At 40.1% G+C, this 14,882-nt stretch overlaps 1 protein-coding gene across 3 annotated transcripts in view; it reads right to left on the bottom strand.

Annotated features, from left to right (window-relative positions):
• CPPED1 (calcineurin like phosphoesterase domain containing 1) overlaps positions 1-14,882 on the bottom strand; it is a 57,368-nt gene that overhangs the window by 19,947 nt on the left and 22,539 nt on the right. For all 3 annotated transcript variants that reach the window (XM_064725521.1, XM_064725520.1, XM_064725519.1), the window contains one exon: positions 9,853-10,071. In XM_064725521.1, the coding sequence (XP_064581591.1) occupies positions 9,853-10,071 (219 nt within the window). The remainder of the gene's footprint in view (positions 1-9,852; positions 10,072-14,882) is intronic.

Below are 14,882 nucleotides of genomic sequence, written 5' to 3'. Positions count from 1 at the left end.
CCTACACTGTCCCTGTCTGCTGACCCCTCCCCAGGGACAGCCCCGCTGGGGCCACTGTCACTTGGGAGACATCACAGGTGCAAACCCAATGGTATCATCAACACCACTCTGTACCTGCCAGGCTCCTCCTGCAGCTGCATCTGACTGCTCTGCAGTAACACAAAAATCTGAGCTCCAACCTTGCCATTTTTCAAAGCACCAACCCACAGCATCTCTTCAGAGCACTGATGGAGATGGAGCTTCCCCACCCCAGAGCTCTGACACTGCTCCTCACTGTGCTGCCTTCCCTCCTGCCTTTCCCCAGGGCCAGACTCTTCCCTCTGCTCATCTCTTTACAGCTGATCACCCCATAAAAGTGATTCTCTCGTGGGCTGTGAGTGGAATGAAATACTTCGGTCTCCACGTTCTCTTCTGTCCTGGGAGGCTACAAAAATGTGACAATGGAGAGGGCACTGCATAGAAAGGAAACCTCCCTGGCACCCAGTTCAGCCTCACCAGTGCTCTTCATTGTTTCTTGCTTTAAAATTAAAAACTTCCCCTCTGGTGTCTGCTGTAATGAACTAATGCAACACACTGTGTCATTCCAAATGATTACGTGCAGGAATAAGCTGATCCATTTTAATAAACCCATTATGGTCATGTTCTGAAATAGGTTTTTTTTGCTTTAGTCTGTGCTGTAATAGCTAAAATGTCTCCTCTTTCTTCTTTAGACATATATATTTCTAATCTTCAAATAGTCTGAAGACAATTTTATGATGAAAAAAAAATATACAGTTAAAAATAATGTAAATATGACTATATCCACTCCTGAACAAACTGATTGACTACTCAGTTTAACTTTCAAAGAACATCAGTTCCAGTGAAAAGCAGAATCTGGAATACTCATTTGTCTACAGCTGTGACTTTTTCAGTACATTTGAAACAAGTAATAATCTGTTCTGAGGTTCAAAAAATGATCACACAAAAATTTTCCTACATGAAAATATAAATTAATTTTATTATATAACTTTGAACATTAAAACAAAAAGAAATTTTAACTCTAGTTTAAGCTAATAATGAACAATTATTACATTAAAGCAATTACAAAATCCCCAACTGAACAAGGAAGCCTATTAGGGGATCAACTGCTCCTGGTTTCAGTGCATGACATTAAATATAATGACTGCAAATGCTGACATTTTTCTGAGTGCCAGCCACACAGGTGCCCACAGAACAACCTAATTCATGGCATTTACTGCTCCATGTTCTGCTGTGAAAATAAGTATTATCCTTCACTTAAGCTCAACTCTGCTCTTATCCTTGCTCATCTCCCAGCAACACAGAGCTGTCACAGCAAGCACAGGCCACCACTGCCTTTGGGTCTGTGCTTCTGATGAAATCATCACAAACAGAAAAAACCCCTCTATGCTACAGTACCAAAACCAAACTTAATTGAAAAAACTTCATAAAAAGATCCAGTACTTGTACTAGATTTTTAGTACTGTCTCTAGTACTTGTATCATAAATGTAAGATCTGAGAAAATTGTGTAGCTAATTACATCTCCAAGGTTTTAATATTCAGAGATATCGATCTGCTAATCAGATTTCTAAATTCAACTGTAGACTAGACTAGGGAACATGGTCTAAAATACAAATAAATGTGTACTTCCTGAAGATTAAGCATTTGCTTCTGGTTTCTCTGCAATATAACCCTGTTGGACTTGTGTGGAGATCTCTGATGCTTCCCTACTCTGGGCTGATTAGAGCAAATTTAATTTCACAGTAAGCTGTTTGAGGCTTTGAACGCTCCATTAGGTTTTACTAGAATCAGATAATTGCTACAAAATGTTTATTTATGCAACCACAGTGGCATTTCTTTAAATCGTTATTATTAGATATTTAACAACTAATGCACTGCTTACCCAAATCCTTAGCCATTATTAATTAACATTGGTGTAAGAGTTTGGAGAAGAAAATAGCCAAGAATCATTTTGGTTTGGATTCCATCCTACCAAGCATATCAGAGTTAGGTTTCAACAGCAGAACAGAGGCAGTGAGTTTAGTTAGATTACAGTACCTTGTGGTCAGGAAACTAGGTCACACCTAAACACTGCCCTATTGATCAGGCACTAACATATTAATAGAAATGTTACCTTGCACCCAAGCAAATACAACCTTTACCTATATCCTGACTAAGTATAAACATTTGAAAGCCTCTGCTTCTGCCTTGCACCTAAAAAGCCAATCTGTGTCTTTTCTACTTCATGCTCTATTACAATTCTCCCTGACAAAGATTCAGGAATTGGGATTTAGCTGACAATTTTGCTGAAACTGCAAGTGACACTGGAATACAGCTGCCTCCTCCCCAGCTGTGCCACACTGCTGGGAGCTAAAAAAATACACAAACTTGCTTTTGTTAGTATACCAAGCAGACAGTTCAAATAGTAAAAAAGGTAAATATAGTAAAGGTGAAATGCTTACAGCCATTTTTAAAGGTGGAGCCTATTTTAAGACACAATTTTTTGACCTGCTCATATGCCTTCTATATGGACAAATCAAACATCAGCATCCATGCTCTTGCCTTCTAGATGAGAAAGGAACTTTTTTGAGAATTACTATAATTTTAGTTAAAATAAAAACTTGACAAAATATCTCCTTATATAGATGCCTCACTTAAGGGCTAGCAGTGCAGCCTAATTTTATCTGGCCAAATTTAAAAAAGAAATTAATTATCCTTTGTTTAAGCAAAATTGGTTATTTAATGGTAGTTTAAAAGCAGTATTAAAAGCAGTTCACAGGTTTTTTCCCTTTGTGGAATGTCTTACCAAATCACTGTATATAGCATTAAGAACTTGAATTGGACCTGACATTTCTCTGTAATTTATTCAGTTCACAAATGTATAAATGGCAGCTTGTGCATTTGCATGCAGATTTCAGCAGTACACTCCTCTCTCATGCTGTGTGCAAAACCCACCAGCAGCAGATCTCCAGCTCCCAACACCTCGTCCCTGCAGGGTGTGACACAACGAGCGAGTGCAGCACCTGCCTGGCCAAGGACAGCCCAGCTGCAAATGCACAGCTCTGCACAGCAAAGGCCTGGGCATTACTCCTAACAAGGAACAACACACATGGCCAAATGACTGTGGACTTTACCAAGTGTAATAAAAGTGGACATTTACTCAATGCTCCTTTTTAGTGGATCCTGGACTAAAAGACAGGTAAGACTTCCTGGGACCTTCCAACTTCAGCTCTTACACAACCAAAGTATTCACCGACCTTTCCTGACCAGCCCAATATGTTTTTTAATTAAGAGAAATCAGAACATTCACAAATAGGTTTTAAACAATAATGCTTTGACTAGGAACATTTGCTATGGTGTGTACTTTCCCCAGTCTAAAAAATTAGGCAAATTAAAGAGGTTTTTTTAGAGGTGCTTGCAATTATACGCTGCAGCCCGTGTCTCAAAGATTTATTGTCTATAAAAATTACATTTTTGGAGGGAGTCAAGTTAAGGCACTCCATATTTGACAGAAAGAGAGAGACAAATATTTTGGACCATGGCAGTTGCACATCCAATTTGGGCATGGGAAAGAAGCTCAAGCTAATGCAGTTGTGATTCTCCCAGGAGAGAGGATGCCTTCAAATGCTACTGTGATTATAAACAGAAATGAAGCCATACCACTGTCTGGCCACCAGAACCATCAGTTCTGATGTTCCTCAGCTCTGCAGCTCGTCTATTCTGAATGTAAATAACTTCACTCTGCTCTGTGGACGTGTCACAGCTTGCAAGAGGGACTAATTGTATAAAAGGCAGTATGCCCATCTCATCTCATATTCTGATAATCAAATTGTCAAGCAGGAGTCAAATGGAGAAGTACTGATTTGAAAAACTGTCACTTACTTGCTGCCTAAATAGGAACTCAGAATCCCAACATTTGGCACCTGTTTTTAAAATCTTGTTGCGCATCATTGCCTGTTTTATTATACGAAGAAACACTGCATGGGAGAGAGGATAGGGTATATAATTTTGAGGAGACACGCAGTTTCACTTTTCACATAAAGAACATACTGTTGCCCAAAATTGTAATTAGCTGAACTGAGCTGATGTGCCTTATTGAGGCTTTATGGAGGAGTTAAGAGCGTTAGCGGAACGTGCGAATTCCTGGGGGAAAACGCAAACCAGTGATGCACACACAGACACAGAGCCCAGGCTGCAGGCAGGGGGAGCTGGCTGGCACCAGAGAGTGTCCCACAAGAGCTGGGGCCCCTGCAAGCAGCAGCAGGACAGCCACACATCCTGGCTGTAGGCAGGGGCTCGATGCTTGAAGGACAGAAAGCAGGAGACAGATTGAGGAAGGTCACTGGGCAGGCAGAGCACCTGCATCTCCCGCAGTCCCACAGTGATTCTGACACTGACAATTCTCTCCCAAGTTCATGACTGCTTTGTGCAGGATGCCAGTCATGGAAGGGAAGTCTGCACCTTTCACCAGCACAAGCTGCTGCAGCTCTGGGGCCCTGCCTGGCTGTTTTTTCCCCATTACACAAAGGAATCTTCTGGCAGCTTTCAAGGCTGCAGTGCCTCAGTGACCACGAACATCAGCAATGAGCTGTGTAGAGTTGGGGCACCTCTGTTTTCAGCTTGTCTATTGTCAGGGCCTTTTCTGTCACCTCCTGTTTAAACTATTCACAGTAACAACACATGCCCGGGCTCACAGCCTGAAACACACATTAGATGGCTCAGAAAAACATGAAAATATGTAACAGACACAGTCCTGGAAGCTCTCACAATCCAAGTACGGCCTAACAAAGAGAGTGAGAGATACAGACAGCAAGCACACCAAGGAGCAATAAGAAAACATTACTAGATATGACTGCAGCTCTGTAAAGCTGATTGAAACAATCAGATGTTTTAACTTGTTCAACTTAAAAAATATACATTTATAAAAGCACAAATGGTGAAATGTGTTCTAAATAATGATTTGAAAACCTTTAATTAAACAATTTAATAATATGAAACAAAGGTATGAAAAAAAATAGAAAAATGTCACTACTTGGGCTTAATTGACAGCAAAGGCTGATGTGAGATTACAGCACTGCATGACCTGGGTAGGGAATGTGTATATTAGAGATTATTATACCTTCACATTAACTAAAATAATTACCACAAGTGTTCACAGTGTATTTCAAGTGCCGTAATAGTAAATTCTAGTGATTTTGATTTCTTGTAATTAACATATACACACAAATGAATTTAAAACTGCAAGCATAAACATTACTTGCTCACTGATCCATTATCACACTGCTAACAGATCAAGCTTAATCAAGTTCTATCAGGTTTTTTGTGATTATACACATTATTAGACAAGTCTCGTTTCATTTAGTCTCTAAACAGCGACATTTTATTAGTCAGAGTTAAGTAAGTTTGAAAGAGACTTGCTGTCTTGTTCTTATAGCCATGTAGTCAGAACAATTAATGAAAAAAAAAATAAACACCTGGACTAACATAAATAACTTTCCTGGCTAGAACTATCAAGTTACTGATAGCAGTGGCATCATTAAAAAAATGCAGTTAAACAATTTTCTCTGAAGGAATTCAGCCACTTAAAAACAGTTGCTGGATTCTCAGCTTCACAGTCAGTGTTTCTCAGTGGCTTCAGCAGGGTGACCTTGGCTGCCAACAGCTGAATTCTCTGCTGCTGTAACAAAAGGTGCTGAAATGCTGATGCTGTTTCCTGGAGGTACCAATCTACACTGGAGGTATGAGATGGAGAAGGAAGCACAATGTTCATGTTAAACTGGAACAGGAGGGACAAGAAAGAAAGAAGCTGGGGGAGTTTGCCCCACGTTTGGAGGGCACTATTCTAATGAAACAAACACCAGCCTCATTGAACTTGAGCCAGGACTGGGGAAGAGCTCAGCCACTAAAGGTGGGATTTTGGCACAGATCACCCAAAAAGGGCAAAAGAATGGATTAAGTCTCCTATGAGCAACTTGAAACTATATTGCCCTGGGACTTATGGGATACGAACATCCCTGACACCTGCTGACAGCAACCCAGGGGAACTGGAAGCCAGGAGGGAGTGTGGGACAATCCCTGGACACAGACAGGCCAAGCAGGGCCTGCTCTCCTACTGCTCACAAACACAGCAGTGCTGGGGGTGTGTTAATCCTGGCAGCCTTGGCTGTAGCAGGATAACTGTACTCTCCAAGGTAGAGTTCAAGACCCTGAGGGGAGCAGGAAAGGCAGAGAGCACATCTGGGGCCTCATGACAGCACCCTGGCTTATTCAGGGATCAGCCACAGGAATGTGTGAGGCTGTTCTGAAAGCAAGAGTTTGAGAGGGTTGACAGTGTTCAAAGACAAGGTCCTAGAAACACAAGAATGGTCCTTCTGGATAATCATGGAAGGCAGAGGGAGAGAGAAAAATGTAGAAGAATGATCTGGCTAAATGAGGGACTCATGCCTGAGAACCAATGAAAAAAGGACATAAAAGGGAGTTGGAACCAAAGACATACTTGAAAGAAGGAATACTGAAAAAGTACCCAGGTGTGCAGGGCTGCTGTAAGGAAAAGTGCTCTGAGGGCTGCAACTAGCAGAAGGCAGCAGAAGCTTCTACTGCTACTTTGGCAATAAAATAATAAAATACAGCCCACTGCTGTGTGAGGCAGTGACAAGCAGCAGGTGCTCAGAGCTTCCCTTGCCTCCCTGCACTGAAACATTCTCCCAGAGCTAATGGAGCACAGGAAACATCAGGGATGGAATCAGCATCTCCTGTAAAGCTTCAACCCAAGCCATCCCATGGGACTGATGGGATGAATCCAAGAGTACTGAGAGAGCTGGCTGATGTCACTGTGAGGCACTGCTCTATAATCATCAAAGGGCTGTGGAGCAGGAATCTTGCAGTCTGGATGAGTGGAGAACAAGATGGGTGAAGAATTGGCTGCTGGACTGGAACTGGACTGCTGGGCTCAGGTGTATTGGTAAAGGAACCACATGGGAAGTTTTCATAAAACCAAACAGAAGGTTCCAACTTGACATGAGAACAGTAACATTTTTAGAAATCAATTCCCAGAGTTTTAGAAAAATGCAGTCAAATAAACACATCATATGATCAACAACATTTTACAGATTACCATTTTTGTCATATTAGATCATATTATACTTAATGCACATAAATGCCTTCAGAAGGAAGTCCTTCATTGTCATGGTGTATCTAGATGTAAGCATAGAGTTCATAGAAATTATATTCAGTGAGATAGCTGCACTATAAGGTAACACTTAAAATTCTCGATGTGATTGTACCACAATATTAGTGTTACCAAGAATAGATATCCTATTCTGATTATGTAATCAAGAAAAACTTCTGGAAATAATATTCAGAGTACAAACTACTTTTAATCAGCAGCTAAATACCAAGATATGATTACTTCGTTGCTCTAATGACATCTGTAATGGATTCCAAGTGCTGTGCCTGATTGCTTCCCAGCTGATCAGGATTCTGTTCATCACTTCTAGCTGCTGGAATTCTGAGATTTCTTGGAGTTCCTCTGCAAAAGGCTTCAACACTGGTTCAGCTAAATGGCTACAGTGCATGCTTTAAAACAGCCCATCAAAAACTTTACCCTTAGTACTCCATGATAAAACATTTAAAGAGAAGACAGGAAGATCGGTGTTGCCCACTCACTTTTTACCAACAGGAATTGATGAAGAAGCTGTGTAACCTCCCGGTCCTTTTTGGCAACTAGTCCAAGACTGCTAATCCACAGATATCTGCACCATAGAGCAAGTCACTGTTATCTCTGTCATCAGTTTAGACAGAAACACAAAGGGCTGTAAAATTGTCCTTTTATGTACAACTTAATGGTTAAATTGTACTTTTATGTTTATCAACACACAGCAGAGCAAGCCATTTGTACAAACACAAAGGCAATAATGAAGTAATTGTTCCAGCTGAATATTCTACAATTCCTTTTAATAGTGCATTTCCTTAACCACTTTATATAACTACATGATAACACAGGCTTGAAAACTATTAACATAATTTCAATCACCAAGAAATTATTAGAGAAGTTAAAATATGGTGGCTCAAGTGAGGTAATCATGGAATCATTGAATCATTTAGCCTGGAAAAGACCCTTAAGTTTACTGAGTAATGAACTGCTCCTTCTTGCAATTTCTTGGAAATTGCATGAGGCAGCTTCAAATATTTATACAAGGCACAGCACATCCATCACACAATGTAGGTGATCTCACCAGTACAATCCACTCAGTTTCTTTCACATGTCTATTAGCAAAATGAATAATGCTAATGTTTTGCAAAGCCCTGACAGGTTTGTATTTAAAACATTCCCAAGTCTGAGACATACACTAGCAAAAGGGACAATAATGACTACAGAGAACCATTGCTAGAAAAACAAAACCCAACCAAATACCAGAAGTACACACACAAGACTTACTGTACCCAGCCATTCTGTGCCCAGTGGGAGCCAGAAGATTGCTGGCTCTCTAGTTCACACTTAAACTCTACCAACAGAGAAGCCTTAGCATTATGTTCTTTGAAGTCAAAAGAGACAAAAGTACTCAGAACTTTGCATTGTTTTATGAGTATTTGAGAAATATCCAGGTAAATTGTTATCAAAAAGAAACCAACTTAGCCTCCTGGATTTTCTTAATTTTTAGAGTGAAAGATCCCTTAAACAGGATATTAACACTTATTATTTGTCCTGACTTTTCTTTCAAGAGATACTGAAACCAAAATATTTGCAACACCTACACAAATTAGAGGTCCTAATCAAAACATTTATTAAAACTCTGCTACAGGAAGATGATTCCAAAATTAATGGAAGCATGTGAGCCAATAAAACTTCACCATGGCATACTTCATGGTCAAGCTACTGAGGTGTTACACAGTAGATTCAATCAAGCTTAAATCTGTTGTTTTTTACACTTTCCCACTCTTTCAGCAAAACTGTGTTCCGATCAAAAGAAAGCCTACAAATACTGTCAATCAATTTGACAGCTAAAGTCTTAAAATTCCCACTGTGGGACACTGAAGGAATTAGTGAAAGGTCTCCAACGTGCTGGAGGCCCTGCTGTGTGAGCAGGGGCTGGGAAGCAGCTCCTCAGGTGCAGGTGGAGTGTGAAGCAGAGCACGAGGCACAGGATGTCTGCAGCTCCCTGGGTGCATTGTGGTGCTGGCAGTGACAGAGCCAGGGCTGTCTGCAGCTCTGCTGCTTATCAGGGCTAACAAATGTGGGACACTGTGCTCAGTTCTGCTTTCCAGACCACTTCTCAGCAGGTAACACCACATCCAATTCCACTTCCCAGAAAAGTACTTCTCTGTCTTGTAACTCACCTTTCTGGATGGTTTTTTGTTCTTCCTCTCAGGGTACAAAGAAACACACTGAGCTCAGAGTCCCAAACCACAGGACAGAGTTGCTAGAGCTCAAACTCACTGACCTTTAGCATTTTAAAAATGTAAATATTTGAATCTATTAAGCACTAGAAATCTATAGAATTCTCTGAGCCTTACTCACTTTAGGTACCCAAAAAGCCATATGTAGTTTTTGCTATTTTCTTGGCATTAGTTTTCCCCAGTGGCTAGAGCCCCTCAAAGCAAGCAATTAATAAATGAATGTACAGATGTACAGCTGTAAGATGAATGCTACACAAAGTCAGATGAAAAAATCAGAATAATATTTCAAGAATCATCTACAAATCACAGCTTTTTTCCCCCAAAATACCAAAACAGGAACTAATACTAATGATACTTATGAAAGACTATTTTGAAGTCAAGTAAATTAGCCTTGTTGCCAATCTGAAGTATAAAAAAATAGAGTTATTACCTCCATTCTGCACTTTTAATTGCCTTACCTGGCATTCCATGGACAAGGTCTCCACACAGCACAAAGAACTTGGGTTTAGGGTTTAGTTTGTTAACAGCCTGCACTGCTTGCTCTGTTAATTGAATTTCTTCTCCCCATTCATCATCTCCATTATCAGTGTCTCCCTGTGCCCAAGCTTTTATCAGTCCAAACTGAGGATCTGCTCCTTGGATGAAGTAGAAGGGCCCCTTCCATTCGTACTCAGCATCTAAGAAGAAAAAAAGGAAAAAGAAAGAGAATGAAAGCTTCCACACAATTAAATTGATTGTTCTTCACCTCAGTAGGTTGACACTGCTTTAATTCATGTAGAGAATTCTGTACTCATTCATACAGGACAAATATAAAGGCAGAAGTACAAAATTTTCCTCTAATGTATAGTTGTAATAAAGGAAAGCATATTAATCTAATTACACCACATAGTAATTACAGACTGATTAGAGGAGAAGTATGTGAAGAATTCAGCAAGTAGTGCTGGAAATTACAAGACTACAACACAGCACAATTGTGTAACATTAGATTTCAGTTGACTCTTTTAAGATTCCAATTATTGCTTCTTTAATTACCAAGTTAAAATACACACAGGTTTCACATTTCATGGTTCCAGTAGACTTTTTCTTAAATTATTAAGGAGTTGGATGCTTTTTTGTTCTCATAGTTTTAGAGAAATCTGGATGTAGCACATTCTTTGGAGTCAGAACTGAAGCCACTCAACAGGTCCAAGGTGAGCAAACACTACACCCAGCAGCATCAGAATCATCAGCAACAACGAAAATTAAACTTACTGCTGCCACAATTGTTCCCAAGACCTATGACAGAAAGGTGAGAACTCAGAAACAAATTTCTATTGATAGAGTCAGTGTAGGCAGAGGGCAGGACAGAATCTGTACTGGTACCATTTTTTGAATACTTCTTTCTCCAGTATTGTAATACCAAGTACAACAAAGGGTGACATATAGGACTACAAGCCTATTTGGAAGAAAAAAAATCTCAACATTGGGCAAATAAAACAAGAGTTGGCTACAAATTTAAAATAAAACTGGGTAGCCTGTTTCCTACACTTATGTCTCAAGCCGGAATTGAAGTACAAACACAAGTACACTGTGGTTTCTCCAGCTGTCTATATGCATTCATTTGCAACCTGAATATTTTAGTTTTGACAGCTCTATTTGGCTTAATACATTTACTGTTACTGGAGGTTTTTAAACAGCATTTAAACTGTTAAAAACTCACAGACTACATCCATCTATAGTTGAATCTAAAAAGAAAATATACAAATTATTTAAAATTAAAATATAATCTGTAAATATACTCTCATATCATGTCAGTCTGATCTGAAATCCATTTTGAGGCAAATGGTCCTCTGGTTTTCTAACAACAGTAGAGAAGTAGCATGTTCAACACATGGATGTACTTTTGATTTCCTTCCACAAGCTCTAGAGCTGAAGTTTCACACTTTGCCAGAAGGGGAGTGAGTTTCTTCCAAGCAAGGTTAGCAAACTGAGTTCAGAATTCATCTCTTGCACCATGGACATGGATAGGCCAGAGAGAGGGATGAGGAATGCAGGCAACCCCCGGAAGCCGCTTGTGATTGTCATCTGTTGCTATGGCATCAGATCGTTTTTCCAAGTGAAAGCTTCTGCACTTTAGTTAAAGTAACATTTCATTTCTAAACAAAATTATTCATATACCAGAACTGACTTACTCTAAATAATAATCATGTATTTTATAGACAGAAACTTCTCATTGGCTTGAATTCTGGAATAAAATTTACTCTTCAAGTTATACAACTGTTCAGAGAAGTGAAATGATCTATCTATCTATGAGTTTGCAGTATAGGCCTTATGGAACCAGTTGAATGCCAAAATAATTTAGGTTTTTATTTTATGACTTGCAAGAAAAAATACAGTTGCCATAAAAGCAGCTTACATGATAAATGCAATAAAGGCACTGTTTGTGCAGAGAAACCAAGTTACAGTTTTTATAGGTAGAAAGCTATAAGAAAAAAAACTCAGTTAAGGAAGCTTGCATCAGAAGCCCTTTATGACCTCTACAAAATGAAAATGAAAAAAGGAATGTCTGAACAGGAACTTGGTTTGAAGGAGTGGCACAATTTCTTCATTAAATGGGGACAAAAGAACAAACCTTTGAACAAGATGGCAGGACTACTACTACCTGTCCCTTTTCCAGCAACCTGACAGACAGCACTGATAAATCAATGCTGAGCAAAATCTACTTGCTTTGTATTGCTTAATCTGAAGTCAGTATTTTTACCGTAGCAGCCTAAGTAAAATATAACTCCATTTATTTATTTTTACAGAGACTACTTAGAAAAAGAGCCAGCATTTGTTTTTAGAGCCTGTGTTTCAAGCATGGACAGACTGTGTTGTGCTGTCAGAGCCCAGCACGGTGCTGGTGGCCACAGGCAGCACCTGGAGCAGCCCTGGCTGGGTGCACAGGCAGCAGGGCTGGCCCAGCTCCCAGGGAACTTCACCCAGAGCCCTGAACACACACAGGTCTGGCAGGCACACAGTGCACTGGCAGGGAGCGGGTGGGAAAGGCACACTAGGGGTTATTCTAATATATGTTTCAGGGATATTTCATTTTCCTGACTTATATTCATGGCAATACAGAAACTCTCTAGGTTTCAAGTACCTGAATGTTTCTAAGACTGTGCACAGATGCTCTGGTTTGAGTGGGTGAGTGATGGTCATGTGAGGCAAAGAGAGAGACTGATAAGATGAATTTCAAAAAGAGAAGTTCAGTACACAGACAGAATCAAGAAATGGCAGAAGAAAGGAGAAACAGAAGATGCAGGGGTGGAGGTGGTGAAGAGTGGGGAGAAAAGGAAGGAGATAGGAGGTGAAAAAAGAAAGGAACTGAAAATGATGCAAAGGTATGTGCTATATTCTCCTGTAGGAAAGAAAAAGATAAAATGAAGAAAGTGAAGCAGGGATATCAGAAGAGAGCCAGGAATCAGGGCTATATAAATAACACTTACTTAAAATGTTAGTTAACTGGTCTTAGTCAAATAATTCAGTCAATAACAATTTCTGTGGTATTCAATAACTTATCAAATAGTTACAAAAATAACAATAAGGCTGAAAAAATATTTTCTACCTTTGTCTTTTTATTTGATCACTCCAACCAGAAACATTAAAAACAAATAACCTTAGTAGTTAAACCAAATACCATTAGCTTATTACTTATCAACTCACCGCTTTTGTTTCCCATGAAACAAAAGTATATGGGAACAAACTAATGTAAGGACATTGTTTAAACTTACAACTTAACTTTTCTCTTAAAATCAGAAATGTGCTTGAAGTACTTTAAATACAAATACAGAATATCATGATTAGAGTTGTATAAGTACACCAATGGTGTGAACTTGCACATGGCACCGATCTTAAGCCTCTTCTGAATTCAGCACATCCAGGAGGTAACTCTGAGGGCCCTCAGTGGTCTGTCTTCAGAGTTGTTCTTGTAAGTTTTTCCTAACCTGTGCAAGCTGTGACACCAGTCCAGCTAAAGTGTCAAGTGTAGCTACCAGTGCAATTTCACTAATTCTGCTGAAAACCCCAGGACTAGGTCAGCATGAGTGCTCTTCCAACAAACCAATATGGTAAGAAGGTGGCAATGAGAAACAGCTGGGAAAAGCATCTTCCACTACCACAGATGGATCCCGGAGTCTTCTGCCTTACAATGAAATGGTTTATCAATGGACCCTGTTCAGATCATTATTCTGTACCCTCCTTTTCTCCCTCACCTTGTTCTTTCATTCAGCTACCCAGAGAACAGGTACTGTGAGCAAGCAAATGAACTTTGTCTGTGCTGTGGCCAGGCCCCACAAGCCCCTGCTGGAGCCCTTTCTCTGGTCCTTGCACTGGATCTCAAGAGCAGTGCCCAGGGGGATCATTCTGCTCCATGCTGGGGCCTGCCCAAGCCTGGCAGGGGGGAACTGACAAACACTGCAAGCCTCCAGTCGTGATCCAGCTCCCAGCTGCTACTTCTGAAGGTTTCAGTTAAATAATGTGTACAATGGCCATCATCCCTTCAAATGGAGCAAATGACTTCTGTGGGAATAACAATAAAGGCATCCTTCTCACTAGGAGTTTGAATTTTTGAGCCTTCAGATGAGCAATGTAGCTGTATTAGATGAAATGCATGCTAGGTAAAGCAACAGAAGATTAGGACTCAATTACTAATTTTTTCTGTCCTCTCTCTTCCATCACAAAATTGAATGAAGCTGAGAATGCCTGAAAATTGGCTCTTCATCCCTACAGACATTGAAGCTGTTTGTGATTCTCAGAATTTACCATAAGAAAACACAAATGCAGAACAAAGTTGAGACTTCTCTGATAACTGAGGTACACATGACTTCCATTTCCGAAGGACAAGCAATGTCTGTGGAGCTGCTCTTACACACCAAGCAACAGGAAATTCCTATTTTAAATCAGTTTTGGTTCCAGACCTCCTTAAAAGCACAGCTGATGGCCACAGAAGAAGTCCAACTACTGAACATGTTGTTATGCCTCAGTTTCAATAGCTTCCCGCTCTTTTTCTGCTCCCATGAATGCCAAAGTAGAGACAGAGGATCGATGCAATGTATTTTTAGTAGCACTGGCTGAAAAACAGTGCCAGCTTCTAATTTTACCTAAGGATTAATTCTGTGAAGGACTGAAGAAGTCAGCAGCAGCTCACCAGAGAGAACCTCAGTCATGTATTGTGATCACAGGCAAAGAGACACTTCAAGGACTTAAGCGGGATTTCAGCAGAATCTCCCAACTTCCAAAGGACAATAGCTAATCTCTTGCTGTGCCTTCATTTCTTCCCCTTTTGCTTTTCCTAGTTTCACATCTCTTTTCTCTCCCATCTCCAAGGATCACCAACACATTGACTGAGATTGCTCACAGAGACCACTGGCCTCTGACAGGCACATAGGATTGTGGATCCTGGTGGGATTTCCAGTATTTCCCTGGGGGGATTTTTTATAAGTACATTGGTTGGATTCAACAGTATATT

Source organism: Zonotrichia leucophrys, chromosome 14, assembly GCF_028769735.1.
Source record: "Zonotrichia leucophrys gambelii isolate GWCS_2022_RI chromosome 14, RI_Zleu_2.0, whole genome shotgun sequence".
Classification (NCBI taxonomy): Eukaryota; Metazoa; Chordata; class Aves; order Passeriformes; family Passerellidae; genus Zonotrichia; species Zonotrichia leucophrys.
This window is presented reverse-complemented; position numbering and strand designations above follow the sequence as displayed.